The sequence below is a fragment of the Nycticebus coucang genome, chromosome 17, assembly GCF_027406575.1.
Source record: "Nycticebus coucang isolate mNycCou1 chromosome 17, mNycCou1.pri, whole genome shotgun sequence".
Classification (NCBI taxonomy): Eukaryota; Metazoa; Chordata; class Mammalia; order Primates; family Lorisidae; genus Nycticebus; species Nycticebus coucang.
Window position 1 is genome coordinate 87,076,214 of NC_069796.1, and position 27,935 is coordinate 87,104,148.

A 27,935-nucleotide genomic window follows, 5' to 3' on the forward strand; every position below is an offset into this window, starting at 1 on the left:
ATTCACTAAGGATTATCTATTGAACACCTGCACTGGCTGGGAAAACAGAATGAATATGGCATGGCTCCTGCCCATGGTCCCAGGAGGGAGGGGCCAGTGCTGTCTCAAAGGAAGTCCAGGTACTAAGGGATTCACATAAGGGTTCCGGGAGGTGATGGTTTGATCAGAGAAGGCTTCCTAGAGGAGGTGTCTGTTAAACTGAATCCTGATGAACAAATAGGAGTTTATTAGGGAGAGGAAGCAGAATATATGAAGGTGTAGAGACAAGACACAGCTGGGTCTGAGAACTACACTAACGTGTTCAGCATTTGTGGCTGCAGCAAAGAATGAGAGTTGGTCCCAAAACCAGAGATGTTGGCGTGGATGTGGAGAAAAGGAAACACTTCTAACACTGCTGGTAGGAATGCACACTAATACGTTCCTTTTGGATAGATGTTTAGAGAACACTTAGGGATCTAAAAATAGACCTGCCATTTGATCCTACAATTCCTCTATACTAGGTATCCAGAAGACCAAAATCACATTATAACAAAGGTATCTGTACCAGAATGTTTATTGCAGCCCAATTCATAATTGCTAAGTCATGGAAGAAGCCCAAGTGCCCATCGATCCATGAATGGATCAATAAATTGTGGTATACTTACACCATGGAATATTATGCAGCCTTAAAAAAGATGGAGATTTTACCTCTTTCATGTTTACATGGATGGAGCTGGAACATATTCTTCTTAGCAAAGCATCTCGAGAATGGAAGAAAAAGCCTTTTGGCCGGAAACGCCATCTTCCAGTAATTCACCAAAATGACAAACACAAAGGGAAAGAGGAGTGGCACCCGATACATGTTCTCTAGGCCTTTTAGAAAACATGGAGTTGTTCCTTTGGCCACATATATGCGAATCTACAAGAAAGGTGATATTGTAGACATCAAGGGAATGGGTACTGTTCAAAAAGGCATGCCACACCAATGTTACCATGACAAAACTGGAGGAGTCTGTAGTGTCACCCAGCATGCTGTTGGCATTGTTGTAAACAAACAAGTTAAGGGCAAGATCCTTGCGAAGAGGATTAATGTTCGTATTGAGCATATTAAGCACTCTAAGAGCCGAGATAGCTTCCTGAAATGTGTGAAGGAAAATGATCAGAAAAAGAAGGAAGCCAAGGAGAAAGGTACCTGGGTTCAACTGAAGCCCCAACCTGCGCCACCCAGAGAAGCACACTTTGTGAGAACTAACGGAAAGGAGCCTGAGCTCCTGGAACCCATTCCCTATGAACTCACAGCATAATAAGCATATAACATAGCACACAGGAGTACCAGTGGACCCTTGTTTTCAGGCGCAAGAACCTATTTATTCCCCATGAGCTCATGGCATAATATGTGTACAGCAGGGGCACACAAGATAACCAATAGTCCCCATGTAACAGTGATACAAGGTGCTGGAACCTATTTCCCACGAATTCAAAAGTCAATCCACACTTTGTCACATTCAACGGCAAGCTGCCTCCCTGAGCTGCTGGAACGTCTTCCCCTATGAATTCATGGCATGGTAGATACAAATAATAGCATAAAAATGTTTCTTGTGGGCGGCACCTGTGGCTCAGCGGATAGGGCGCCGGCCCCATATGCCGAGGGTGGTGGGTTCAAACCCAGCTCCGGCCAAACTGCAACCAAAAAAAAAAAAAAAAAAAGGGCAGCGCCTGTGGCTCAAGGAGTAGGGCGTCGGTCCCATATGCCAGAGGTGGCGGGTTCAAACCTAGCCGTGGCCAAAAAAAAAAAAAAAAAGTTTCTTATTCATTCACTACAAGTGTGGGTTCCCCCCCCCCCAAAGAAGTATTAAAGCAAATTTTAATGTGTCCTAAAAAAAAAAAAAAAAAAAAAAAAAAATGGAAGAAAAAGTATCCAATGTACTGGGCCCTACTATGAAACCAATTTATAGAAAGCGATAATCCAATTATAGCCCAAGAAGAAGGGGAAGTGGGAGAAGGGAGGGAGGGGAGGGGGAGTATATGTGGAGGAGGGGTAACTGGTGGGACCGCACCTATGGTACATTTTACAACAGTACATGTTAAATCTACTAAGTGTAGAATATAAATGTCTTAACACAATAACTAAGAAAATGCCGTGAAGGCTATGTTAACCAGTTTGATGAAAATATTTCAAATTGTATATAAAACCAGCACATTGTACCCCACGACTGCATTAATGTACACAGCCATGATTTAATTAAAAAAAAAAAGAATGTGAGTTGGAGGCTGGAGATGTGGGCGGAGGAGGCTGCATCCAGAATGCTCCAGAAGTAGTTTGGCCTTTATCCTGCAAGTGAAGAGAACTACCACTTAGGTAAGAGGATAACATAAGCATTCAACCCATCGACTTCACACACTTAGTTCTCATGAAGAAGGGAGAGGGCAGAAGGAACAAGAAAAATACATTCCTGGTCGAGGCTCCTAGCTATCCAACAAACCTATTTCCTCATCATCCGGGCACTGGCCCTGCTTCTCAGCTTCCTTCAAAGGTAGATGCAGCCATACAATGGCGTCCACTCAGTTAAACCCGTGTGGAGTGGTGTGTGTCACTTCCTGTGTAGCTGGCTGGGCACTCCCACCCACTCTCCCCTGCTTTGGCTCCATGCAGAGGAGCGTGGCAATAGTGTGTTGAAAATAAAGGGCACAATACAGAAAGAACCTGAGAGACAATGATCACAGAAGGAACGCCCACTGTGTTTGAGCCTTTTATGTATTACTACTTCAACTTTGTCACAGCAGCTAACATTCACCTAACTCAATAGATGTCCATGTGATATCCATGTGTCCTGGGAATTTTGACTGACACTCAATTTCTTCTGCTTTAAAAATAACTACTCTCAAAACTCGGCAAGGTGGCTCAGGCTGTAATCCTAGCACTGAGAGGCCAAGGCGGGGGGGATCCCTTGAGCTCAGGAGTTCAAGACTAGCTTGGAAAAGTGAGATCCTGTCTGTACCAAAAACAAGAAAAATTAGCCATGCCTTGTGACAGGTACCTTTAGTCCCAGCTACTCAGGAGGCTGAGACAGGAGAATTGCTTGAACCCAAGATTTTGAAGCTGCAGCGAGCCAGGCTAAGGGCCTGGGCGACAGAGCAATACTAGATCTCAAAAAAAAAAAAAAAGAAAAAAAATTCGCTCTCAAAAGAACCTTTAAGAGCACTGAAATCTGTCCATTCCAGAGCAAAGATAAAGTGAATAAGCAACCAGGCACTAGGGCAAGGGTGGACCCAAGTGACATCTTTCCTTGTCCCCAGTGCTCACCTTCCCTTCTTCCTCACGCCTGGCTCCTCCTACCTCTGCCAGATGTGGGCGGGGGTGAGGGGAGCCCGCCTCTCTTGACCCCCCTCCCTGTATGCCCCACCAGCATCCCCAATCCCACTGTAGGAAATGGGTTTAACACCCAGATCTGAAACGTAAAGGGAGATCAGAACTTAAAGCCAAGCCCCAATTTTCAATCACCTACAAACATTTACTATTCCCTGTGACACTTTGTATGGACTCAGGATTTTCAAAGCCTCTTCCTGGAAGCAAAGGGGAATTAACAGGGAAATGTGGACTGTTACAGGCCCCAAACAGCTATTACCTATTACACAACTCTGGATGACTCACCCTTCTTCCACATCTAGAACCTTACAGGAATCCTGAGACAAACCACAACTACTCTTAACAAAGAATCAGCAAAACTGGAATTGAAACAACTCTAGGTTGCAAACCCAGCTCACTCAACATAAACAGGAACTGATGTGGCAATCGAGTAAGATGTATGTGCACATGGCAAATGAAGAAGGCATAAACAAACTTACCGTGAGCTACACCAAATGTTTAATGTTCTAAAAACAAAACAAGCATGTAAGCATTTCAAATAAGCACTATTCAATGTGGAAAACCGGGTAAGACAATTTTAATATTGTATTTTTCTACTATCCACTAACATTTTTAAAGTAGGACAGATTCTATACCCATTCGGGCAAAGCGAAGTTATTTATGAGCAGAAAGTAGCTGGTGGCTGAAGAACAGAGTTGCAGGAACAGGCTTGCTTGTGGGTTTCTCAAAACCCACACTCCTATGGTCCCACAGAGTTTCCTGCATGTCATACTGAGTCACCACCTCCCAGCTGACCATAACCTCACCAACACTAGAACAAAGGCAGGCTGGCTAGCTACCTAAACACAAATTTGAAGTTTCCATGAAGACACAGTGTATTATTTCACAATAGTGCAACGTACCTTTTAGAGTCAAAAAATACAGGGAGCCAAATGTGTTTTATACAAATTCATTCTCCTTTTCTCCACTCCCCAAAAACCACCTTGCTGGCTGCACAGTTGTTTTTTTTTTCTTTATTTTTATTTTATTTTTTTAGAGACAGAGTCTCACTTTATGGCCCTCGGTAGAGTGCCATGGCATCACACAGCTCACAACAACCTCCAACTCCTGGGCTTAAGTGATTCTCTTGCCTCAGCCTCCCAAGTAGCTGGGACTACAGGCACCCGCCACAACGCCCGGCTTGGCTGCACAGTTTTTAATGATAGCATAACTTGTGAGGTTTATCATTAAAATGATCTACCTACTTAACAGGTCATATAAATAGGTGTCCAAGCTGAGTAAGTTCTTTTTTGATTCAGTGCGTACGGTTCTTGAATGTTCCTAACACTCTATAAGTAAAAGTGCTCCCGTTCCCTACCAAAGTGACAAGAATTGCCAACATAAAGTGACAAGAATTGCCAACATAAAGTGGTTGGAATTTGGGCGGCGCCTGTGGCTCACGGAGTAGGGCACTGGCCCCATATACCGGGGGTGGTGGGTTCAAGCCCAGCCCCAGCCAAAACTGGAAAAAAAAATAAAAAATAAAAAAAAAAAATAAAGTGGTTGGAATTTACAAAGTTGCTTCCCTCAGATTTAGGCAAGTTTCCAAATCCACCCAGGGTAGGAAACAGGTCACCAAACCCAAGTGGGATACAGAACACACAGCCAGCAGAGAACTGGTCAGATGACAGAAAAACCATGCAGCGGTCTGCCTTCCACCAAGCCATTCACAGAGCAGGAGAAATCTGTCATATTCAACCCTTCAGGACTGATTAAATCCTATTTCTCTATTTTCCCTTTTCTGCAGCTCATTTCTTTAGCCAAGCCAACACTACCATCCATTCATTCATTCACGTGATAAGCCAAAACAGATACCAACACGTGCTAGAGAGGGCACAGCACTGACCCCTGTGCCAAGCACTTTATGCATGTACACTGCCTAGTTACCACCTTATCAGTGACAGAGAAACCAAGGTTCAATAAAATAGAGCAACCTGGGCAGCGCCTGTGGCTCAAGGAGTAGGGCGCTGGTCCCATATGCCGGAGGTGCCGGGTTCAAACCCAGCCCCGGCCAAAAATCACAAAAAAAAAAAAAAAAAAAAAAAAAATAGAGCAACCTGACTAGCCACACAGCCTAGTGTGAAAGGCACAGCAGATTCAAAGCTCTGGCTCTCCAACTGTGCTCTGAATCCCCACTCACCTCTCTGACCCCATACTGGAGGACACAACCAACTTCAGATCATGCCTCTGAGAGGTGCAGGCCCCTCCCCTTCCCCCACATGGTCATTATTCCAATGTGTGCTGGAGTTCACAGGAGTGTCAACCATGACCTCACCCAAGATTCCCAGCCCCTGAGAGGCAGCTCGCTCCACGCAGGGGCCCTCCCTATCACATCTGCCTTCCTAGCATGCTACCTTGCCTGGGTTTCCTGCCTTCCCCCACGTCTTCCATGGACAGTTCTAACAGGCTTCTACTGGCTCAGACACTTTGCTACTAGTTTGCTTGATTCACAACCACCATGTCCCGGTGTTATACGTAGTAAACCACAAGAATGACAAAGGTTAAAAATAAAGTCACAGACCGTCCTGGAGACCAGCACTCAAGGAAACTTCCCACAATGATGGAAATGTACAAATCTGAGCTGTCCGACATAGCAGCTGCTAGCCACATGCTACTACTGAGCACTGGACTGTGGCTAATGCAACTAAGGAACTGAACTTTCCATTTTATAAAATTTTAATTAATTTAAACTTAAATAGCTCCATGTGGCTATTGGCGAACACACTGAATAGCATAGTTCTAGATTCTGGTAAAAGCACCCCCTGTGCCCCACGTTAAGACTCCAGGCAACCCAAAGGGAAGACTTAGCGGGACACGCTTGAGACGGCCTGGCAGCCAGGGATGAGGAGGCTGCCAATGCCCGTTTCTCAAGGAGCCTGGTGTTGGGTGTGACAGGCCACCAGATACAGACATCTGATCAACAAGATGAGGCAAGTCCCTGCTGGCCTCAGAGCCTTTGTCCCTGCCATGCTTTTTGGAACAACACTCTTCTCTCTCACCTCACTTAGATCTTTGCTCAAATGTCACTTTCTCAATGAGGCCCTCCTGACCATCCTATTTAAATGGAACCTCCCCCAGCTTTCCTCCACCCACCATCCTTCATCCCTCCCCTGATACCCTGGCTTTTGATTTCTCCTTGCACTTAAAACCTGACAAAGCATCTTTCACCCCTCTTTGCAGTGTGCCCTCAGTAGACCATATGTGCCACATGGTCCTTGGAAGTGTGTTGACCAGGACCAGGCAGATATTCTCTAAGGAAATGGATGACATCTAAATTCATCTATTTGTTTGGCAAGCACTTACTGAGTTCTAACCAGAGGCTAACATAAAATGAACAAGAGGCTGTCCCTCAAGGATGCTCAGTCTGGTGGGAAGGAGCCAGTAAGATGACACTACACACTGACAGGTCCCACAGCAATGGCACAAGCTGGGAGCTGAAGCATAGAGAAAGGAGCTCTCCACTCTTCCTGGACATCTTCTGTGGATGATTCTTGTTTAAAGTGTACATGGTAGTGAGAGGCAGGTGGGGAACCTATTCCAGGAGGGGGTCTCCAGGCCTGTGGGAGGTCAGCAAAGGCTACAAGCAGATGAAACGCTAATTCAGGGATGTTCCTTCTGCTGGATGGCACTGAGACCACTTGACTCAACTCCCCATTTAACACACGGGAAAACTGTCCCTGAAAAGCAACCTGCCCTAGGTGCAGAGGGAGTGGGTGTCACAGCCACGACAACTTCCACTGCTAATGAGGAAGAGGCCACCAGCTGACCCTCGTGAGGGCTTCTACAGCCCATTCCACTGAGTCACTGCTGGGGAGCCCACAGCAGCCCTGAGAAAGGCAGCTGCAGACCCTGTGCTGTCCTGGAGTGGGATCCAGCTAGGACAGACAGTCTGCAGAGTGCTGCTGCAGGGCAGTACCCAATGAACTGAACAAGGGGCCCACCAGGAGGTCAGCCAAAGCCACAGCACCTGAGCAGCTGTGAGGACACACACATGCTCACCCCAGCTCCTCTGTGTGAACATGGGCTCCCTGCAGCACACACAGGGCCTATGAGGCTTCCTGGCAGTGGGTGAGCAACCTGCAGAAATGACTTAGGCATGCGGATCCTCAAGGAAGCATGAAGAAGGTGTCCCTGAGAGACAGCCACCTCTCTGCAGACCTGTCTTGGGGAGAGGAGGCTGCCCAGGCTGGTAGCTCATGGGGAAACCAGGGGAACATCTATCATAGCACATAGCTGGGAAGAAGGGTAGGGTCCTCTGGAGAAAGCCAAGGACTAAAAAAGAGGAAGTGACACTTCATGCCCACATGATGATGGTCCATGTTCCTCTCAGACATTTCCTCTTGGCATTTACTTCCCACTTGCTACCCTAGCCTGGTCCACTGCAGAGGATCACATGAGGTTATGTCCATCCAAGGGCAGAGAGCCCCAAGCATGGCACCACTGTCCCACACGGCTCCTTAGCACCAGGGTTGCCACTGTGCAGAAGGAGGATTTGCACAACCTACATTCAGGACCATTCACCAAGTTCTCCCTCAGCCCCAGATACAGCAATCCTGTACCCCATGCTTACCTCTCCCTAAGGATGGTTCCCCAATGGGGAATTTTCTTTTTTTTTTTTTTTTTTTTGTGGGTTTTGGCCGGGGCTGGGTTTGAACCTGCCACCTTCGGCATATGGGACCGGCGCCCTACCACTTTGAGCCACAGGCGCCGCCAATGGGGAATTTTCTTATCCCACAGGAATAAAATCTCTCCTGGCAACGCCAGCCCACCAAAGCCAAGCCCCTGGGATGGCACTGCTGCCTTCCTTCTCCCCACTCAACACACGAGAAGAGTGGAATGAAGGCATCTCATCTCCTTCAACCTTCCCCATCAGATTTACCAGCCACTGCTCGGCGCCGGCAGCTCAGCGGCTATGGCTCCAGCCATATACACTGGAGACGGCAGGTTCAAATCCAGTCCGGGCCTGCCAAACAACAATGACAACTACAACAAAAAAATAGCCGGACATTGTGGCGGCCGCCTGTAGTCCCAGCTACTTGGGAGGCTGAGGCAAGAGAATCACATAAGCCCAAGAGTTTGAGGTTGCTGTGAGCGCATGGCGCTCTACCAAAGGCAACATAGTGCGACTCTGTCTCACAAAAAAAAAAGATTCACCAGCCATAGCTTGAACCCAGGGTAGAATTTACTGTCAGATGGATGGGGTCAGAGAGGCTGATTCCCCAACCTCCCCTGCCTGGCCATGCGACTGGAAGCCTCAGTTTCTGTACACAGTGAAGACACACCCACTACTCTCCAGGCTTCAGCTTTTCCACCTTGCTCCTCCCTCCTTCCCTGCCACTCGCCCTCCAGAAAGCCCTGCCCATCACTGTCATCTCTCTTACATGTGCCCTCAGCCCTGCCTCTCTCACTTCAATGAACTCACTCAGCACAACTACAGTGACCCTGCCTGTATGTGTCCCTATGTGGGGAACACAGCGGGAGGGAGACGCACAGGAACACTGGCCACTGTCCCATTCCACTCACTCCCAGCAGCATCACCACTCCAGTCCCTCTCCCACTCACTAGCCCAGGGACTCTCACCAGGGACTCTCACACCTCTTCTCTCAAGCCCAACACTCTATCCCTGCTGCTAGGGCACAAATGTGGGTGTTCTCCCCAATTCATGTGTTAAAATCCTAATCCTGGGCCAGGATGCAGTTCACACCTGTAACCTTAGCACTCTGAGAGGCTGAGGCAGGAAGATCACTTGAGCTCAGAAGCTGGAAACCAGACTGAGCAAGAGTGAGACCCTGTCTCTACTAAAAACAGATAAAATAGCTGGGGTTTATAGCCGCCACCTGTAGTCCCAGCTACTTGGGAGGCTGAGGCAAGAGGATCACTTAAGCCCTAAATTAATTAATTAATTGAAGCGATTAGGGCAGGAGGGTGGGGCCCTCATGATGGAATTAGTGGTTTTTTTAAGAGACAGTCTCATTTTGTCGCCCTCGGTAGAGTGCTGTGGCATCACAGCTACAGCAACCTCCAGTTCTTGAGCTAGGCAATTCTCATGCCTCAGCCTCCCAAGTAGCTGGGACTACCGGCACCCACCACAGCTATTTTTTTTTTTTTTTTGAGACAGAGTCTCAAGCTGTCACCCTGGGTAGAGTACCATGGCATCACAGCTCACAGCAACCTTCAACTCCGGGGCTCAAGCAATTCTCTTGCCTCAACCTCCCAAGTAGCTGGGACTACAGGCACCTGCCACAACGCCCAGCTATTTTTTTGGTTGCAGCCATCATTGTTTGGCGGGCCCAAGCTGGATTCGAACCCACCAGCTCGGGTATATGTGGCTGGCGCCTTAGCCGCATGAGCCCCAGGTGCCGAGTCACTGCCCAGCTATTTTTTTTGTTGCAGTTTGGCCAGGGCCAGGTTCAAACCCGCCACCCTCGGTATACGGGGCTAGCACCCTACTCACTGAGCCACAGGTGCTGCCCAGAATTAGTGGTCTTATAAAAGAGGCCTGGCCCAGAGAACTGCCTGGCAACTTCTACCATGTGAGGCATATTTGATGGCACATCAGACATAGAATCTGCAGGCACCCTAGCCTTGGACTTCCCATTCTCCAAAGAAGTGAAAGAATGATGTGGGTTTTTTTTTTTTTTTTTGAGATAGTGTCACACTTTGTCACCCCTGGTAGAGTGCTGTAAAGCAAACTCAAACTCTTGGGCTTAAGCAATTCTCTTGCCTCAGCTTCCCCAGTAGCTGGGACTACAGGCACTTGCCATAACTCCTGGCTATTTTGTTTTTTGTTTGTTTGTTTTTTTGAGACAGGGTCTCGCTCTTGCTCAGGCTGGTCTCAAACCTATGAGCTCAAGCAATCCACCCATCTCCCAAGTGCTGGGATTATAGGTGTGAGCCACCGTGCCCAGCTGGTGTTCCACCTTGTAAAATTTCTCCCCTTGAACATGGGCATAAACTGTGAAAACGATGGAACAGATTATGTCATATGGCACAGGCACAGATGACTTGAGAAAGGGAGGTGAGTCTCAGAGGTCCTTACCCAATCTGGTGAGCCCTTAAAAGCCATTAGGGCTCTCCCCAGCAAAAGAGCTTCATAGTGAGAGGAATGGAACATAAGGGACAGTCTCTGTTTCTGGCTCTGCAGATGGAGGGAACCACATGGAATTCAGGAGCCCTCTAGGAGAGGACTGTCCCTCCAGGTGATAGCCATCAAGGAAACAAGACGTTGAGTCCTAGTCACAAGGAATTGAGTTCCTCAAACTTTTTAAACAGGGGGCCAGTTCACTGTCCCTCAGACCGTTGGAGGGCCGGACTAGTTTAAAAAAAAAAAACTACGAACAAATTCCTATGCACACTATACATATCTTATTTTGAAGTAAAAAAACAAAACGGGAACAAATACAGTCACACCGCCGCATGTGGCCCGCGGGCCGTAGTTTGAGGACCTCTGGGGGGTAAGCAGACAATTTCTTACTTGAGCCTCAGATAGAAATCAGCCACCAATATTTTGGTTTCATCCTTGGAAGACCCTGAGAGGAAGCCTGTCAGACCATGACGAACCAGCAACATTGTTTGAAGCCAGCAAATTTGTGGTTATTCTGTTATGTAGCAATAGAAAGCAGTACAACCCCCTCTGCTCAAAATTCTGCAGTTGAGCTAGGCATGGCAGCACATACATCTAGTCCCATCTGTTCAGAGGATTGCCTGAGTCCAGGACTTCAAGGATATAATACACTATAATCACACCTGTGACTGGCCACTGCACTCCAGCCTGGGCAACATAGCAAGACTCTGGTCTCTAAAAAAAGGGGGGTAGGGCTGGGCACAATGGCTCATGCCTGTAATCTTAGCACTCTGGGACGCTGAGACAGGTGGATTGCCTGAGCTCACAGGTTCAAGACCAGCCTAAGCAAAAAGCGAGACCTCGCCTCTAAAAACAGCCAGGTGTTGTGGCAGGTGCCTGTAGTCCCAGCTATTCAGGAGGCTGAGGCAAGAAAATCGTTTGAGCCCAAGAGTTTGACGTTGGGGCGGCACCTGTGGCTCAAAGGAGTAGGGCGCCAGCCCCATATACTGGAGGTGGCGGGTTCAAACTCGGCCCTGGCAAAAAACTGAAAAAAAAAAAAAAAAAAGAAAAGAAAGAATTTGAGGTTGCTGTGAGCTGACATCACAGCAGTATACCAAGGATGACAAAGTGAAACTCTGTCTCAAAAAAAAAGAAAGAAAGAAAAAGAAATTTAAAAATTCTGCAATTCTGTAGTAGCTCCCCATTTACTCTGAGTCAAAACTAACATCCTACAGTGGACTATGCCCACATAGAACCTGGCCCCATAGACCTCATCTCTTCCTTCTTTCAGTCCACCCACAGGGGCCTCTTTGTTCAAAGACATCAGGCCTGCCTATGCCCTTCTCCCTCCCTAAATCGCTCTTCTCTCAGTATCTGCTTTGTTAACTTCATTACTGCCTGCAAGACTCTGCTTAAATCTCCACTGACCACACTACTAATTCTGCAACCTGCCTTCTCCAACCTTCCCAGCACCTCCTACCACCTCTACTTTGTTTTCTCCATAACCATCCACTGCTGCCAACATACATACTTTATTTACTTCTTCTTTTTTTTTTTTTTTAAGGTTTTGAAGCAAGAAGTTTATTTTACTTTTCAGTGGAGGAAAGAATGAAAACGTGAAAGGAGGAAAGAATGCCAGCCCTAGGATGAGTAGCTTGGGCTTTTTATTGGAGTCAGCAGGAGCAGAGCAGTGGTAGTTGTGAAATGACAACGAAAAACAACTGTTTTCCAGAGCCATTTGTTTTCTGTTGGGCTGGTTTCATCTGACTCTTTGGAATGTGAGCCAGCAGATGCTGAGGGCTAGATGCCCTTTTCTGTTTGTTCAATACTCTTCCAGTTCTGCAAATCAAGCTCTTAAAAAAAAACAAAAAAACCCCAAGTTAAGCCTTAGGTGGTCAAGCACAAAGGAAGCAATGCGGGCCGCACACAGCTGTACGCAGTGATGTTTTTACATTAGATGATTTACTAGCTAAGCTGTCCTTTCACTTTTTGACCCAGTAATTTTCACCTCAAAGAAGTTATCCCAGAGAGATAATACATTATTTGAAAAAGTTATATGCTGGAGGTGCCTGTGGCTCAAAGGAGTAGGTGCCGGCTCCATATGCCGGAGGTGATGGGTTCAAACCCAGCCCCAGCCAAAAAAACTGCAAAAAAAAAGAAAAAGTTATATGCCTAAAGGTATTATTATTGTGATGGAGGCTGGAAGTCAGAGATCAAGGGCCAGCAGGACCGGGTTCTGGTGAGCAGCCCCTTTCAGGCTGCAGACTTCTGACTTCTCACTGTATTCCTCCATGGAGGAAAGAGAGGCCCAGCTCTCTGGTTTCTTCTTACAAAGGCTCTATCTACCCTCATGATCTAAATGTCTCCTAAAAGCTCCACTTCCTAACACCATTCTACTTGGGGATAAGGGTTTTAACGTATGAATTTGGGGGATACACAACATGTATTACTGTAACATATATAGTATTATTTATAATTGCGAAAAAGATGATATAATTTAAATGTCCAATAATGGAGGCAAATTTTAAACAAATACTTATGAAGCTATGCAGCTAGAGCTGTAGGCCTCTCTGTAGTTCCAACATGGTGGCTTCTGGGCTGCTGGCTCCAAAGGCCAGTGTCTCAAGGGATCCTGGAAGAAGCTTCTCTAGCCTAGTCTCAGAAGTCACATAAGTCACCACAACTTTAAAGCATCTAAGGTATCCCACTCCCCTCAAAGCTGTCATAGTATTTTTTCAGCTTTTTCTATTTCTTTAACATTGAATTCTTTAATTCACCAATTGTCACTGCATAACTAACTGAATAATTTTTCTTCCCCATAAGGTGAGATTAGTATGATTCTTTAATCATATATTAAAGTCTGTGTCACTCATCAAGGTGTTTGCTTTTATATCACAATACCCTTATGGAATTACAGCAGTTTAACATGTCAGTCTTTTGCAAAAGTGGCTGCAATAATATTTCTCATTTCACATGAACTTCTTAGCATTCCTCCCAAAAGACACAGAAGCTATGTTTCCTCCCCCTTCGAACTGGGCAGGTCCTTTTGACTACCTCTTTTTCTCTTTTTTAAGAGACAGCATCTCACTCTGTCGCCCAGGCTGGCATACAGTGGCACAATCACAGCTCATTGCAACCTTGAACTTGTGGGCTCAAGCAATCTTCCCACTTCAGCCTTCTGAGTAGCTGGGATTATAGACACACACCACATCTAGCTAATTTTTTTCTTTTGTTAACTTTTGTAAAGATAGTGCCTCATGGCTCGGCACCTGTGGCTCAGGCAGCTAAGGGACCAGCCACATACACTTGAGCTGGTGGGTTTGAATCCAGCCTGGGCCTGCCAAACAACGACAGCTGCAACCAAAAAATAGCTGGCGTTGTGGCAGGCGCCTGTGGTCCCAGCTACTTGGGAGGCAGAGGCAGGAGAATCGCTTAAGCCCACTAGTTGGAGGTTGCTGTGAGCTGTGATACCACAGCACTCTACCCAGGGCGACAGCTTGAGACTTTGTCTCAAAAAAAATAGATAGTGCCTCATTATATTGCCCAAGGTGGTCACAAATTCCTGGCCTTAAGCAATCCTCCTGCCTCAGCCTCCCAAAAAGCTGGGACTGCAGGTTTAAGCCCCACCTTTATTTACTTACTGTGTTTTATTTATTATCTGCCTCCTCCACTAGAACAAAGGAAGCTCTACAAGGACAGGGTCTTTGTTTCCTTCATAAATGAATCCCCAGCACCTCAAATAGCGCCTTAGCATATGGTAGATGCTTAGTAAATATTGTTTTAAATAATGTATAACAAGAAGCATGTTTAAGGACTTAGGGCAATGCTTAGTACACAACAGCCACTCAATAAATGAATCAGTACAGCTGTGATCTGCTGCCAAAAGAAAACAAAGCACAAGGAAGCAGTGAGCCCTTACCAAGTCCAGTTTTCTTCTGAACACAGCCACACCACTGCCAGAGTCTCCAGACAGCACCTGCAGCAGAACCCAGATGACCTCCCGTGTTCTCTCTAGCAGCTGCCCTCCTGTAGCTCTTTTTAGCCATATTTGCAAAGTGACACCATCAGCTTCACCGTGACCAAACACAACCTCAAAATGAAGTTCACTGAGATTTAGAGAACCATCTCTGGTCAAGGTCACCAATGACCTCCCAGGTGCTGAAGCAAAGCTTAGTAAGAGCTGAGCTATGTAAAGCAGTGGTTGGAAAAGAAGACAGCTCTACCCTCTATAATCCAGAGGGTGGAAATGCTGAAAATCCAGCTGGTATAAGAATTCCCAACCAGAGAACTTAAATCCTTGAGGTTGGAAAATCAAAACAGTTTCAGAGGACCCAGAGTAAGTGTGTGCCTTTGAAAGAAAACACGTAATACAGAAGCCAGCACTGTGACTAACGGAGATCCCTCACAAACCTTCAGTGAGCAATAGTGGGAACCACCACACTAGCCCTTTGCCTGCTAAAATCCTTTCTGCTTCTCTTTTGCTCAAGGCCCCCACTATGAACCTGTACTGATTACGCTCTACTGCAGTCTTCCACTCCCTGTGGCTAGCCAGCCTGGGAGGCCAATAACCCAGCCAGCAGGCTTCAAGACACAGACCTGACTCTAGCCTCATTCTCACACTTGTAAATGCCTGAAGAGGCGTTCTCAACCTGCTTGCCCAAAATGGCTCAAGAGCGGATTCACTGACCATCTTCCCACATAGGAGCTTCAGTGCCCAGAAAAAGACATGCCACATGGCTGACCTCCCAACCCGGCTTACAGCTCCCCTCGCTTCATCCTCATACCTGTTCACAGGGCACTGGCAGATTCACCAACACTGCCTCTGATGTCCTGTTCATCTCCTTTTGTTCACCCAGCTCCGAGTTCCCTCTCATTTTGATCATGTACACGTCACAAGAGGCAGGATAACGTCTTTTGGAAAAAGAGCATGGACTTTGGAGTTAACAAGTGAATGGTTAAATCACAGCTCAGCAGTCTGTCCGGTCAGCCTCCCTGAGTCTGTCTGTAAAACGCTCCAGAAGACAACGTAAAGTGCTTGGGAAACCACTGCCCCCTCGAGGGAGCTGTTCATCTCAGACTTCACCAGCTAACAAGTATAACCCCATCTCATCAAGGCAGCCCATCAGCTCCTGAGTAGACCTTTATCTTACCCCATCTGGCTGTGATGTGCTTTGAGTATTAAGTCTAAAAAAAATGTGCTCCTCAAAGCCTTGCCCTATGTGGTCCCCTACTACACTTCTGGTCACTCCTCCATCTGAGCACCACAAGCTCTGGCACTTTCCCAGAAAGGCTGGGCTCTCTTCTGCTCCATGACTTTGTACGAGTTGATCCCTCTGCCTAAGAAACACTATCTCAACCTTGCACTGGTGGAAAGCATTTTCAAAAGCTAGTGGATCTCAGTCACTGCTACTTCTGTCCAGACTCCTCCAGGGGCTCAGTGCTGTGTTCACATCTCCCTTCACATCTCCATCACACTGTAGAGGGAATGACACTGAGAATCTGAAAATGGACACAGGGATGACGCTGCAGAAATCCTCACATCTCTACAACATCTCAAGGCAAGAGAAAACAGCCAATGGGAGGAGAAAAATGGTTTCTGCCTAACTTCTGCCTCAAATCTCTCACAAATGAGAGAATGATGGTATCGAATTCGCATCCAGAATCCCTAGCTGCAAGAGACTCTGAGAGGTGTACACTTTTAACTCTCCAGCTGCTATAGTAGAGGGAAGGTTGCCTGGAGGCTGACCAGGCCAGTCCACGAACCCCACACCACACTATCTCCTACAGTTGCTGAAATTAAACAAGTCAACCACATGAAAGTAAAGAATGGTAACAGACACACACCAAACAGTGCCTGCTACTCCCTGTGCCCAGGGCTTGGGTTGTAACACATCTCTGAAGTGCATTCACCCCACTGATAAGCTAACTCACCTCCCTAAAAAGAAAGCAGCAAGCACATATCATCCTTAGCACACCTCTGTCACCTTCCAAACAATCAAATCCCAAAACCCTAGATCAGTACGTGAACTGAAATTTTGGTTAAGCATTTCCACATCAAGTGATAGTACCCATCTGTAGATTTTTTTTTTCCTTTCTTCTTTTTCCTTTTCTTTTTTTGAGACAGAGTCTCACTATGTCATCCTCGGCACAGTGCCGTGGCATCACAGCGTCAACCTCAAACTCATGGGCTTTAACAATTCTCTTGCCTCAGCCTCCCAAGGAGCTAGAACTACAGGTGCCCGCCACAACACCTGTCTTTTTTTTGTTGTAGTTGTCACTGTTGTTTGGCAGGCCCAGGCCAGGTTAGAACCTGCCAGCCCCAGTGTATGTGGCCAGCGCCCTAGCCGCTGAGCTACAGGCCCCAAGCCTCTTTTTTTATTTTTTTTAAACAGAGTCATCTCACTCTGTGGCCCTGGATAGAGTATCTGTGGCATCATCACAGCTCATAGCAACATCAAACTACTAGGTTCAGGCAAGCCTACTGCCGCAGACTCCTGAGTAGCTGGGACAACAAGCACCTCCCACAATGCCCAGCTAATTTTTCTATTTTTAGTAAAGAGAGGGTCTAGCTCTTACTCAGGTTGGTCTCAAGCTCTTGAGCTCAAAGGATCCTTCCTCTTCAGCCTCCCAGAGTGCTAGGATTACAGGTGTGAGCGACTGTACCTGGACAGATTTGCTTTTCTTAAGTAAGCAATTTCAAGTATTTTCATATAGCAGAACCTTTTTTTAAAAAGTGAAATCTCAACCGGGCGAGGTGGCTCACGCTTATAATCCTAGCACTCTGGGAAGCCAAGACGGGTGGACTATTTGAGCTCACGAGTTCAAGATCAGCCTGAACAAAAGTGAAACCTTGTCTCTACTGAAAATAGAAAAACTGAGGTAAGAGGATCGATCGTTTCAGCCCAGAAGTTATTGAAGGTTGCTGTGAGCTGACACCATGGCACTCTACCCAGGTTGACGGCTTGAGACTCTGTCTCAAAAAATAAATTAATTAATTAATTAAATAAAATAAAAAGTGAAATCTCATGTGATACCCCAACAAAGGCAGAGAACAGAGCCAAAAATCCAACCTGTATACTGGGTATATGCTCTATCTAGAGATTTACTTGTATTATTTCGTTTAACCTTCATATTAACTCTCTATAAGAGGTACATTTAACCTCATCTAATCTATGTACACACTGGAGATCACAGAGGCTAAGTGACTTTCTCAAGGTCACACATTTGGTTGAGTATAAAAATGGCAGAACTGGGGTGTGAATTTGGGTCTGAACAGATCCAGCTCTCAGCCACCACACACTCCTATGACTCTGCCTTTGAATTACATCTTGCACCAGGGTGAACCAGACATAGAACATGCCCCCAAGGCGCTACCAGCCAGGTCAGGAAATAGATCGGAAAAATCCATCATTACACCTCTTTAAACATAGCCAGGTGCACCACATGTCCCCGCCTGCCACAAGCTGCTCTCTGGCCCACACCTTCCTGGGCACGCTCCTTCTTTTCCTTCAAATGAAGTTCAAATGTCTCTCTTCAGCAAAGGATACTCAGGATCATTTCTCCTGAGAGTTAAATAAAGGGGCCTCATAGGCTCAGCGTGCATAGCGCCAGCCACATACACCCAGGCTGGCAGGTTCAAACCTAGCCCAAGCCAGCTAAACAACAATGACAACTGCAACAAAAAAACAGCCAGGCATTGTGCTGGGTGCCCGTAGTCCCAGCTACTTGGGAGGCTGAGACTCCACAGCACTCTACCAAGGGTGACTTAGTGGGACTTTGTCTTAAAAAAAAAAAGCGGGGGGGGGGGGGGGGGGCGGGTGTTGCATGACCAGAGACGCGAACGAACAGCAGCTTTGTCTTGGGTATAAACTTGCTCCTGTAATTATTAAGTCAAGAAACAGACTACACGATATGGGATGGAGTGTAGCAAAATTCTTTATTCAGGGTTTTGATTTTATACCTTTCTAGTCGTACACACTTAATCTACTATCTATTAGTTTCACCATTACCTCATTTTACCTATCTGAAATTAACTTGAAAGGAAATATCCTGTTACCATATCAACACAATCACTTTTGCAGTAAACATCTTCTTCTAGACACTGACTAATCTCTGGGCAGGTACCTAAACAAAGATCACAAAGAAGAAAGTAGCCACAGGGGAACAGAGTTAATGGAAGAGTATCTTCAAGTGTCCACTCAGTTTACTCATTATGAAGTAAGGACTGTATCTTTTCCTCAGGGCAGAGCACCTATAGACCTCTGACAATATGTTGTTAACATACGTCAACCCTCTGGCCCGTATCTCTGAGGAAGGGCAGCATGCCCTTTGATCTCAGGCTTCAAGGGCACACAGCTTCAGAAAATGGGCTTGTGGAATTTTTAACTCCAGGCAAGTCAACTCTGTGTGTGTCCCAGGAGGAGCCCAGGTCCCTTAAGCCTCTGGAAAAAAAGCAAGCCATTTTAAACTCACACTGAGTTCACTTTATGTGCTTGATGTAGGATGTGTTTATTTCTAAATATTATCCTACAGGGGTGGGGGTGGGGGTGGTTGGGGAGGAGAGGCTCATACAAGATGTAAGTAGTCTTATTACCTTCCAGACCAGTGTTGATTAGCTGATTAAACTTGTGGCTTCACGGAAGCCAACCCCATTCTCTGTGGAAAATAAACTCCCCCCACAAGCATGTTACTGAATTCCTCTAGTACTTGCTATCTATTGCTATCTAAGCTTCTAGATAAACACTGTTAATTACACTGGGTTCACAGGACTCCTTAACATAGTCCCTCTCTTCTACTTAAGATGAGATCCTGCTCAATTACATTGTATCAGTAAATTTCCTTCAAGGAAGCAAATAAATACTGACATTTACTCTCAAAGACTGGGTGATTTTGCCCACACCCCACCCCCGGGATATTTGGCAATGTCTGGAGACTGTTTTGGTTGTCACAACTGGGAAGTGCTACTGGCATCTAGCCAGTAGCGTCAGGGCCACTACAAAACACCCTCCAAGGCACAGGACAGCCACCCACGACAAAGAATCATCCATCCCAAAATTACAACAGTGCCAAAGTGAAGAAATCCCATTCTGACTCAGCGATGTATTGACCAAAGCAAGCACAGTACAAGAGTAAGAACTGAGAAAGTTTTAGAAAACACACTTTCTAGAAATGATATTGTTTATGTTGGAACCACACAAAGCATCTGCTTAGGGAGAGCCTAAAAGTCAGGCGCTTTGTCTGTTTGATCCCTAACTTTACACACAAGTCTAATAGGTGCTCTAAGGCTCAGAAAGGCAACATGCCCAAGATCACACAACCATTACTTAGGAGAGTTCACTGGGTACCCAGCTGGCCTGACTTCTGACCCAGCACTCTCATCTGGGTAGCATCCCCGTCCCTGTCCACAGCAACAGCACTCATACCCCCCACCCCCAAAACTGCCCTGTCTGCCCCCGACAACACAGTGAGCTCTGTCAGGACAGGGACACTCCCTCTCAAGCTCTGAGTGCAATCTGGGACAGAGGTGCTTATCACTGTGTGAATGAAGAAGGAACAAACGGGAGCTGGGCCTGCAGCTCCCCCTCACCCAGGCCACCTCATCAAGCAGTCAGGGTCACCAATGGGTCTCCCCACTCTAGTCGGAAGTCCCCTGACCAGCTCCAGCCTTCCTCTAGGCATGGTCCCTTGCACTAAGCATCTATGATACTATCTGCACTTGATTCTATCAACTAGAGACTGATCCAGTGAGGACCGAGAAAAACAGAAGGGCAGGAGGGGAAGGAACAAAGTTGAAGAATAGCTTCATTGGGGGCGGAGCCTGTGGCTCAAAGGAGTAGGACACCAGCCCCATATGCCGGAGATGGCGAGTTCAAACCCAGCCCTGGCCAAAAACTGCAAAAAAAAAAAAAAAACCAGCATGACTGAGCAGCCTGGCCTTGGAGCCCTGGGTGACCCCCTCTAACCCAGACCTGCCTCAATAAAAGTTTACAAGGTCCACAATCCTCTGGACAGCTGCTGAGGGTCAGGGTAGGAGCTCTATTCGCTGTAATTTCATTTGCTCACCTATAAAATGTTTAGATTTCTGGCACAGAACCCTTTCTCCTCGGTGGAACTTTATAGTGAAACTCTTCTCTAACATTTGTTAAGACTCTAGGATAGGGGTATCCAGACTTTGTTTTCCTTTGTGGCACCCTGGAAGAAGAGTTGTCTTGGGCTACACAGTAGATACCCAAACACTAACAAAAGCTGATTAGCAAAAAAAAAAAAAAAAAAAAAGCCGGGCACAGTGGCTCACACCTATAATCCCAGCTCTTTGGGAGGCTGAATTGGACAGACTGCCTGAGCTCACAGGTTCAAGACCAACCTGAGCAAGAGTGAGACCTCGTCTCTAAAAATAGCCGGGTGTTGGGAGGCGCCTGTGGCTCAAGGAGTAGGGCGCTGGCATGCTGTGGGTGGTGGGTTCAAGCCAGGCCCTGGCCAAAACGGCAAAAAAAAAAAAAAAAAAAGAAAAAGAAAGAAAATAGCAAGGTGTGTGGCAGGCTCCTGTAATCCCAGCTACTTGAGGCTGAGGCAAGACAATCACTTGAGCCCAAGAGTTAGAAGTTGCTGGGAGCTACGACACAACGGTACTCTACAGGAGGCAACAAAGTGAGATTCTGTCTCAAAAGAAAAAAAGGTTTGTGCATACTTACTAAGATATCGGACACCACAGGTAAGCAGCCAGCAAAAAAAAAAAAAAAAGTCCTCATAAAAATCAGAATTCAGCCGTGGCTCAAAGGAGTAGAGCACCGGCCCCATATGCCAGAGGTGGTGGGTTCAAACCCAGGCCTGAACAAAAACTACAAACAAAAAAAAAAAAATCAGAATTCAGCCTAGAAGCTGTAGGTCGTACACTCCTGCTCTGGGACAAAAAAGCTGACTAGACTCCTCAACCTATGACCTAAGTAGTGACCCACAATAACAATGTCTTAAGGCCAGGCGCCGTGGCCGCCTATAATCCTAACACTCTGGAAGGGCGGGGCAGGTGGATTGCCTGAGCACAGGGATTGGAGAACTACCTAACCAAGAGCGAGATTCCGTCTCTTAAAAACAGCTAGGCATTGTGGCGGGAACCTGTAGTCCCAGCTACGTGGGAGGCTGAGGCAAGAGAATCTCTTAAGTCCAAGAGTTTGAGGTTGCTGTGAGCTATGATACCACAGCATTCAACCAGTGGTGACAAAGTGAGATTCTGTCTTCAAAAAAACAACGTGGGGCGGCGCCTGTGGCTCAGTGAGTAGGGTGCTGGCCGCATATATCGAGGGTGGCAGGTTCAAACCCGGCCCTGGCCAAACTGCAAGAAAAAAATAGCCAAGCGTTGTGGCGGGCGCCTGTAGTCCCAGCTGCTTGGGAGGCTGAGGCAAGAGAAATCACCAAAGCCCAGGATTTGGAGGTTGCTGTGAGCTGTGTGACACCACAGCACTCTACCGAGGGCAATAAAGGGAGACTCTGTCTCTAAAAACAAACAAACAAAAAAAGTAGTGTATCTACATCTGCACTAGATTTCACGTGTGCTAGCCCACTTCATCCCCAACACCATGGGCATGATCATCTCCACTGTACAGGTGAAGAAGCTGACACGGAAAGCACAGTGAGGAGAACGTGAAAAGAGCACCGTACACATCAGTGACCATGCAAGGCTCTTACTAATGCCATTTTAGGATTAAAAAACTGGCTCAGGCTCAGCACCTATAGCTCAAGCGGCTAGGGTGCTAGCCACATACACCAGAGCTGGCAGGTTCCAATACAGCCCAGACCCACCAAACAACAATGACAACTACAACCAAAAAATAGCTGGGTGTTGTGTCTAGCACCTGTAGTCCCAGCTACTCGGGAGGCTGAGGCAAGAGAATCGCCTAAGCCCAAGAGCTGGAGGTTGCTGTGAGCTGTGATGCCACGGCCCTGTACCCAGGGTAACAGCTTGAGACTCTGTCTCAAATAAATAAATAAACAAACAAACAAACTGGCTCAGAGAGATAAAGTAACTTGTTCAAGGTCACACAGTAAGGTCATGGGTATAGATCTGTTTTATTTCAAAGCCAAGCTCTTTCACTATGCTGCTTCCCACCCAATCCCATTTCAAGCGAAGTTTCCCAGATTTGCCAAGAATCTCAAATGACTCTAAAACCTAGGCCAAAAGTGGGGAGAGAGGAGGAGGGACGGGGATGGGGGGTCACAGGTGTCCTGCCCCCACAGGCACACCTCTTGAGTGCAGAACACAACTATAAGAGGGACTTTATCTAACAAATGCAATCAGTGTAACCTAATTCTTTGTGCCCTCAAAGAATCCCAAACAATAAAAATAAACTAAAGAAAATAAACAAGCACAAAAATAACCTAGGCCCTCTCCCTGAGATTCTGATTCTGTAGTTCTGGATGGGTCCTGAGGATTCACACTGAACAGGCTCCAGGAGGTATTCATAAACAGAGAACATGAACACACTTGTCAGCCACACAATCGGAATCACCACATACAGCACAATGGCAGCGCAGAAGGAATGTTGACAGGGTCTCCCCCAAAGTTCCTGGGTTCTTACTGCTGAAAGCAATCACTGAGTTACTGAGTTCTGAGACCAGGAACTCCACTTGTGGTAGCAGGATACCACATTAGAGAAAAAAAGATGGCCCCACAAAACCACAGGCCATGCTGGAGATCCTTACACTCATCACTGGTCTTAGGCTCACTTGAGATGATCCCAGATTTAGCTGATGAAGCAACTGAGGCAGTGGCAAGTTAATGTACATGCCCACAGTCGCAGAAGTCTCAGCTGACCCCAGCCAGCACATCACATCTCAAAGGAATACACCGGCACTGCTGCAAAGTATCCAAGGCGGGGTTTGCTGGGGTGCATACAGGGCAGCCAGGGCCAACTGCAGACACGCTTCTACCTGCCAACCCCTGGGCCACAGCCCTCCAAAGAACAGCTGTGAAGCAGATCACAATTCTACCCAACTCTCCACAACCCCTGTGGCCTCCCTCACAGTACTTTACAGTTTGAGAGTTCACATTTGCTCGTGTCATTGTCTAGTATGTCCACCCCAATACCACTAGACTATACGCCCACCCTAAGTCGTTACCTAAGATCATTTCTGTCACCATATTACATTTGTTGAACCAAAACATGAGAGAAATACAGAAACCACAACAGCCTGAACTGGTGCCTGGGTGACAGGACCCCAGAGGGAGGGGGTGCATGGACTGGGCCCAACAGAGGTAGGAATGTGTGTGGATGCAGTAACGGCACACACCTCAATGGCAAGACGAGAGCCAGAACATGAACACAAGAGTACAGCCATGCAGAAGCATGGGAAACAGACCAGGCTGCTGAAATGCCAGTTCTAGGCAATGGGGAAGCTGCAGTTAGCAATGTGAGTTACTAACTAAGGTCACCTTGTCAGGACCCTCTGCTTGACCCAAGAAACCTAAGTTATTAGTGTAAAGGGTCCCCCCACCATGGCTAAGGCTGACATACCCTGGTTGCTGATGTAGCAACACTGGCCACCTGTGGGTCACCCACAGCCACCACAGGTCAGAGGCTAAGAATGACAACAGATCACACAAGTGAGCCAGGAACACAGAAGTCACAGCTGGAAGTGAGGAATCCAACAGCAGAATCACCAACAGACTAGCCCTACACACAACTCCACAGGATGCAGGGCTCCTGGGAAAAGCACAATCATCTATATGACAGTACCTGCTTTACAAGACAGAACACACATTCATTTTAGACAAGAAGAACAAGGCATCTGGTCTGAATTCAATAACCTAACTCTTTTAGAAAGACAAAGATGGCATTACCTTGTGAAGAAGTTACTAAATGGTCCCAATAGTTTCAATTTACTCCCCTCATCAGTTTCATGAACATAGTCCTGCTGCTGTAGTCCAGGGGTTTCCTTGATAGAACTCAGGGTGATGCTGGTAAACTGCGGGTCATCATCATTCTCCAGGGTCACAATGGCACTGGAGCTGCTTGTGACCACAAGGTCCAAAATGTCCTCATTGCTAACAGACAGGGTGGTTGACAAGTCTGTGCCGAGACTGGACACGCTGCAGATGGAGACATCATCGCTGCGGTTTAGGGCTTTGGAGGTGGGGCTATAGAGCTTCACAGAGTCATAGCCTGTCCTGGGAAATGTGGAAGATTTTCGCACACTCTGCTCCCGCTCAGCACTGGTGGGAGCTGGTGGTGCGCAGGATGGCAGTGGGCACGCACTCTGGAAGGCCCGCTCGGGGATGATCTCTGACTCAGACTGTTTCCTCTTCACATGGACCACACTACAGGAGACAGGTTCTGGGTTGCCAATCTCCAGGGTAGGAATGCCTGAGTCCACTGACTGAAGGCTGTGCCGATCTTCTAAATCACCAAGTTTTAGCCTAGGCCCATACTCAGGTGCTGAGAGAACATGGGCATGTTGTAGGTTCTGAAAGCGGTTTCCTGGCTGATCCAGAATGCCCATCAAGACTATCCCATTTGTAGAGGTGGAAAGGTTTCCATCAGTCATCTTGGTCCAAGGAGAAACTAGAAAAACCAAACATAGAAACTAAGAAAGTGGATATAAACCCTAAGATGCCACTCCTCTGACATGCAGCTCAAATGTTCTGATGCCCCCTTTAAAGGAGAAAGCCTTAAAGATAGTCCTGCACTGCTCAGCACCAGGTCTAGCTCAGTGGTTAGGGAGCCAGTCATATACACCAAGGTTGGCCGGTTCAAACCCAGCCCAGGTCAGCTAAACAACAATAACTACAACAACAAAAAATAGCTAGGTGTTCTGGCAGGTGCCTATAGTCCCAGCTACTTGGGAGGCTGAGGCAAGAGAATCGCTTAAGCCCAAGAATTTGAGGTTGCTGTGAGCTGTGACACCATGGCACTATACCCAGGGCGACATAGTGAGACTGCTTCAAAAAAAGAAAGAAAAAAGAAAAAAAGGGGTCACGTAGCAACCGGGCCAGTTTAGGATCTAAAACTGAGTTTGTGGGGTTTGGAGGTGCTGCTGAAGCCACCACCACCTCAACATTTGGTGAGTTTCCTACGCCCACAGCAGGCTACTGGGTTTCTCTCCGAGCCTGTGCAGTTCGGCTTGCTGCCATCTTTCAGCACCATGCCTGGGTCCCTTTACTTAAACCCTGGATCCTTTTCCAAGCCTGTGCTCTGAAGCGACCCCTACACTTCAGGCACGACCTTCTAAGATTCTGCTCTTTCCTGATCATTTGCAATGTCAGGTTTTGAAAACTTAAACACAGATTTCTACCAGGCAAGTTACAGCATCAATGACCAATCACAGCAGTCCTACGATTATGGAGGAAGAGGAGGACCCTATAGCAAACAGTATGCCGGCTACGACTACTCGCAGCAAGGCCGATCTGTCCCACCAGACATGATGCAGCCACAGTAGCCATACACTGGGCAGATTTTCCAGCCAAGTCAGGCATATACTCCAACTTTACCTCAGCCACTCTAGGAGAACAACTTAGGAGGATGAGCCGCTTTTATTAGAAGAGTTAGGTATCAATTTTGACCATATCTGGCAAAAAACACTAACAGTATTACATCCATTAAAAGTGGCAGATGGCAGCATCATGAACGAAACTGATTTGGCAGGACCAATGGTTCTTTGCCTTGCTTTTGGAGCCACATAACTGCTGGCTGGCAAAATCCAGTTTGGCTATGTACATGGGATCAGTGCAATTGGATGTTTAGGAATGTTTTGTTCATTGAACCTAATGAGTATGACAGGTGTTTCATTTGGTTGTGTGGCAAGTGTCCTTGGATACTATCTTCTTCCCATGATTCTGCTTTCCAGTTTTGCAGTCACATTTTTTCTTTTCTTTTCTCACTATGTTGCCCTCGGTAGAGTGCTGCGGCATCACAGCTCACAGCAACCTCCAGCTCTTGGGCTTAGGTTCTCTTGCCTCAGCCTCCTGAGTAACTGGGACATGTGCCCACTACAATGCCCAGCTATTTTGTTGTTGTTGTTGTTGCAGTTTGGCTGGGGCTGGGTTCGAACCTGCCACTCTCAGTATATAGGCATGGCACCCTACTCACTGAGACACAAGCGCCTCGCTGCAGTCATGTTTTCTTTACAAGGAATGGTAGGAATCATTCTCAGTACTGGAATTATTGGATGGTATAGTTTTTCTGCTTAAAAAATTTTATTTCTGGGCAGCGCCTGTGGCTCAGTGAGTGGGGCGCCGGCCCCATATACCAAAGGTGGCAGGTTCAAACCCGGCCCTGGCCAAACTGCAACAAAAAAATAGCCGGGTATTATGGCAGGTGCCTGTAGTCCCAGCTACTTGGGAGGCTGAGGCAAGAGAATCGCCTAAGCCCAGGAATTGGAGGTTGCTGTGAGCTATGTGACGCCACCGCACTCCACCAAGGGCAATAAAGTAAGACTCTGTCTCTATTAAAGAAAAAAAAAATTATTTTTGCATTAGCCATGGAAGGACAGCAACTTTTAGTAGCATATCCTCATGCTTTGTTTTTTTTTTATTTTTCCCCCAGCGCCCCCCTCATGCTTTGTTATATGGAGTCTTTGCCCTCATTTCCATTTTTTAAACTGAGTTTATCTGGAATGTGAACATCAGTGGACCAAATATACAAAAAGGACTTTGAACTCTTAAATTGGACCAGCAAACTGCTACAGTACAACTCTTACACAGATTTACATTTGACTATTGGAGCAACTGAAGTACATGTGTATCTTTTGTTCATTTTTTTTTTTTTTTTGTAGAGACAGAGTCTCACTTTATGGCCCTCGGTAGAGTGCCGTGGCCTCACACAGCTCACAGCAACCTCCAACTCCTGGGCTTAAGCGATTCTCTTGCCTCAGCCTCCCGAGTAGCTGGGACTACAGGTGTCTTTTGTTCATTTTTATAAAACTTTTGAATACTATATTGGACTAGCTTTAAGTTTTGTGTTTATACAAATAAGAAATGGTATTTCTTCATGCTCCTCAGCCTTGGGGGGAAAAAACTTTTTTCCTTACAAATTACAATGTTTTTGATAGATTTTTATTAACCATGGGATACTGACCACAATGCCGATGATCTTTCTTAAGACCAGCCCAGTCCTGGTTTTATTGTATATTATCACAATACAAAATAGCAGGAAGAGAACCCAAACAGAGGCCCCATTTAGGTTGAAAGTAATCACCTTCACCATTACCAGCCTGCCAGTCACCCTCGATCCCCAAGACAGCACCGGGAGCACGAGGACTGTACTGCAGAGAAAGGGGGGACATAAGCAGGGCTTTTCTTTGGGGGAAGATTAAATGATAAATAGAATACCTCTGCAAAAAACGTGTATACTCAGCTCAGCGCCTGTGGCTCAAGCGGCTAAGGCGCCAGCCACATACACCTGAGCTGGTAGATTCGAATCCAGCCCGGGTCCACCAAACAATGATGGCTTCAACCAAAAAATAGCCGGGCATTGTAGTGGATGCCTATAGTCCCAC

General features: G+C 46.8%; 1 protein-coding gene and 1 pseudogene across 2 annotated transcripts in view; one reads left to right on the forward strand and one right to left on the reverse strand.

The window, feature by feature from the left end:
• The window catches only part of TBC1D14 (TBC1 domain family member 14), a 156,696-nt gene that overhangs the window by 112,970 nt on the left and 15,791 nt on the right, over nucleotides 1-27,935 (reverse strand). For both annotated transcript variants that reach the window (XM_053567480.1, XM_053567481.1), the window contains exon 2: nucleotides 24,283-25,003. In XM_053567480.1, the coding sequence (XP_053423455.1) occupies nucleotides 24,283-24,986 (704 nt within the window). In that variant the 5' untranslated portion in view covers nucleotides 24,987-25,003. The remainder of the gene's footprint in view (nucleotides 1-24,282; nucleotides 25,004-27,935) is intronic.
• Nucleotides 25,698-27,037, forward strand: LOC128569313 (protein YIPF5-like; annotated as a pseudogene).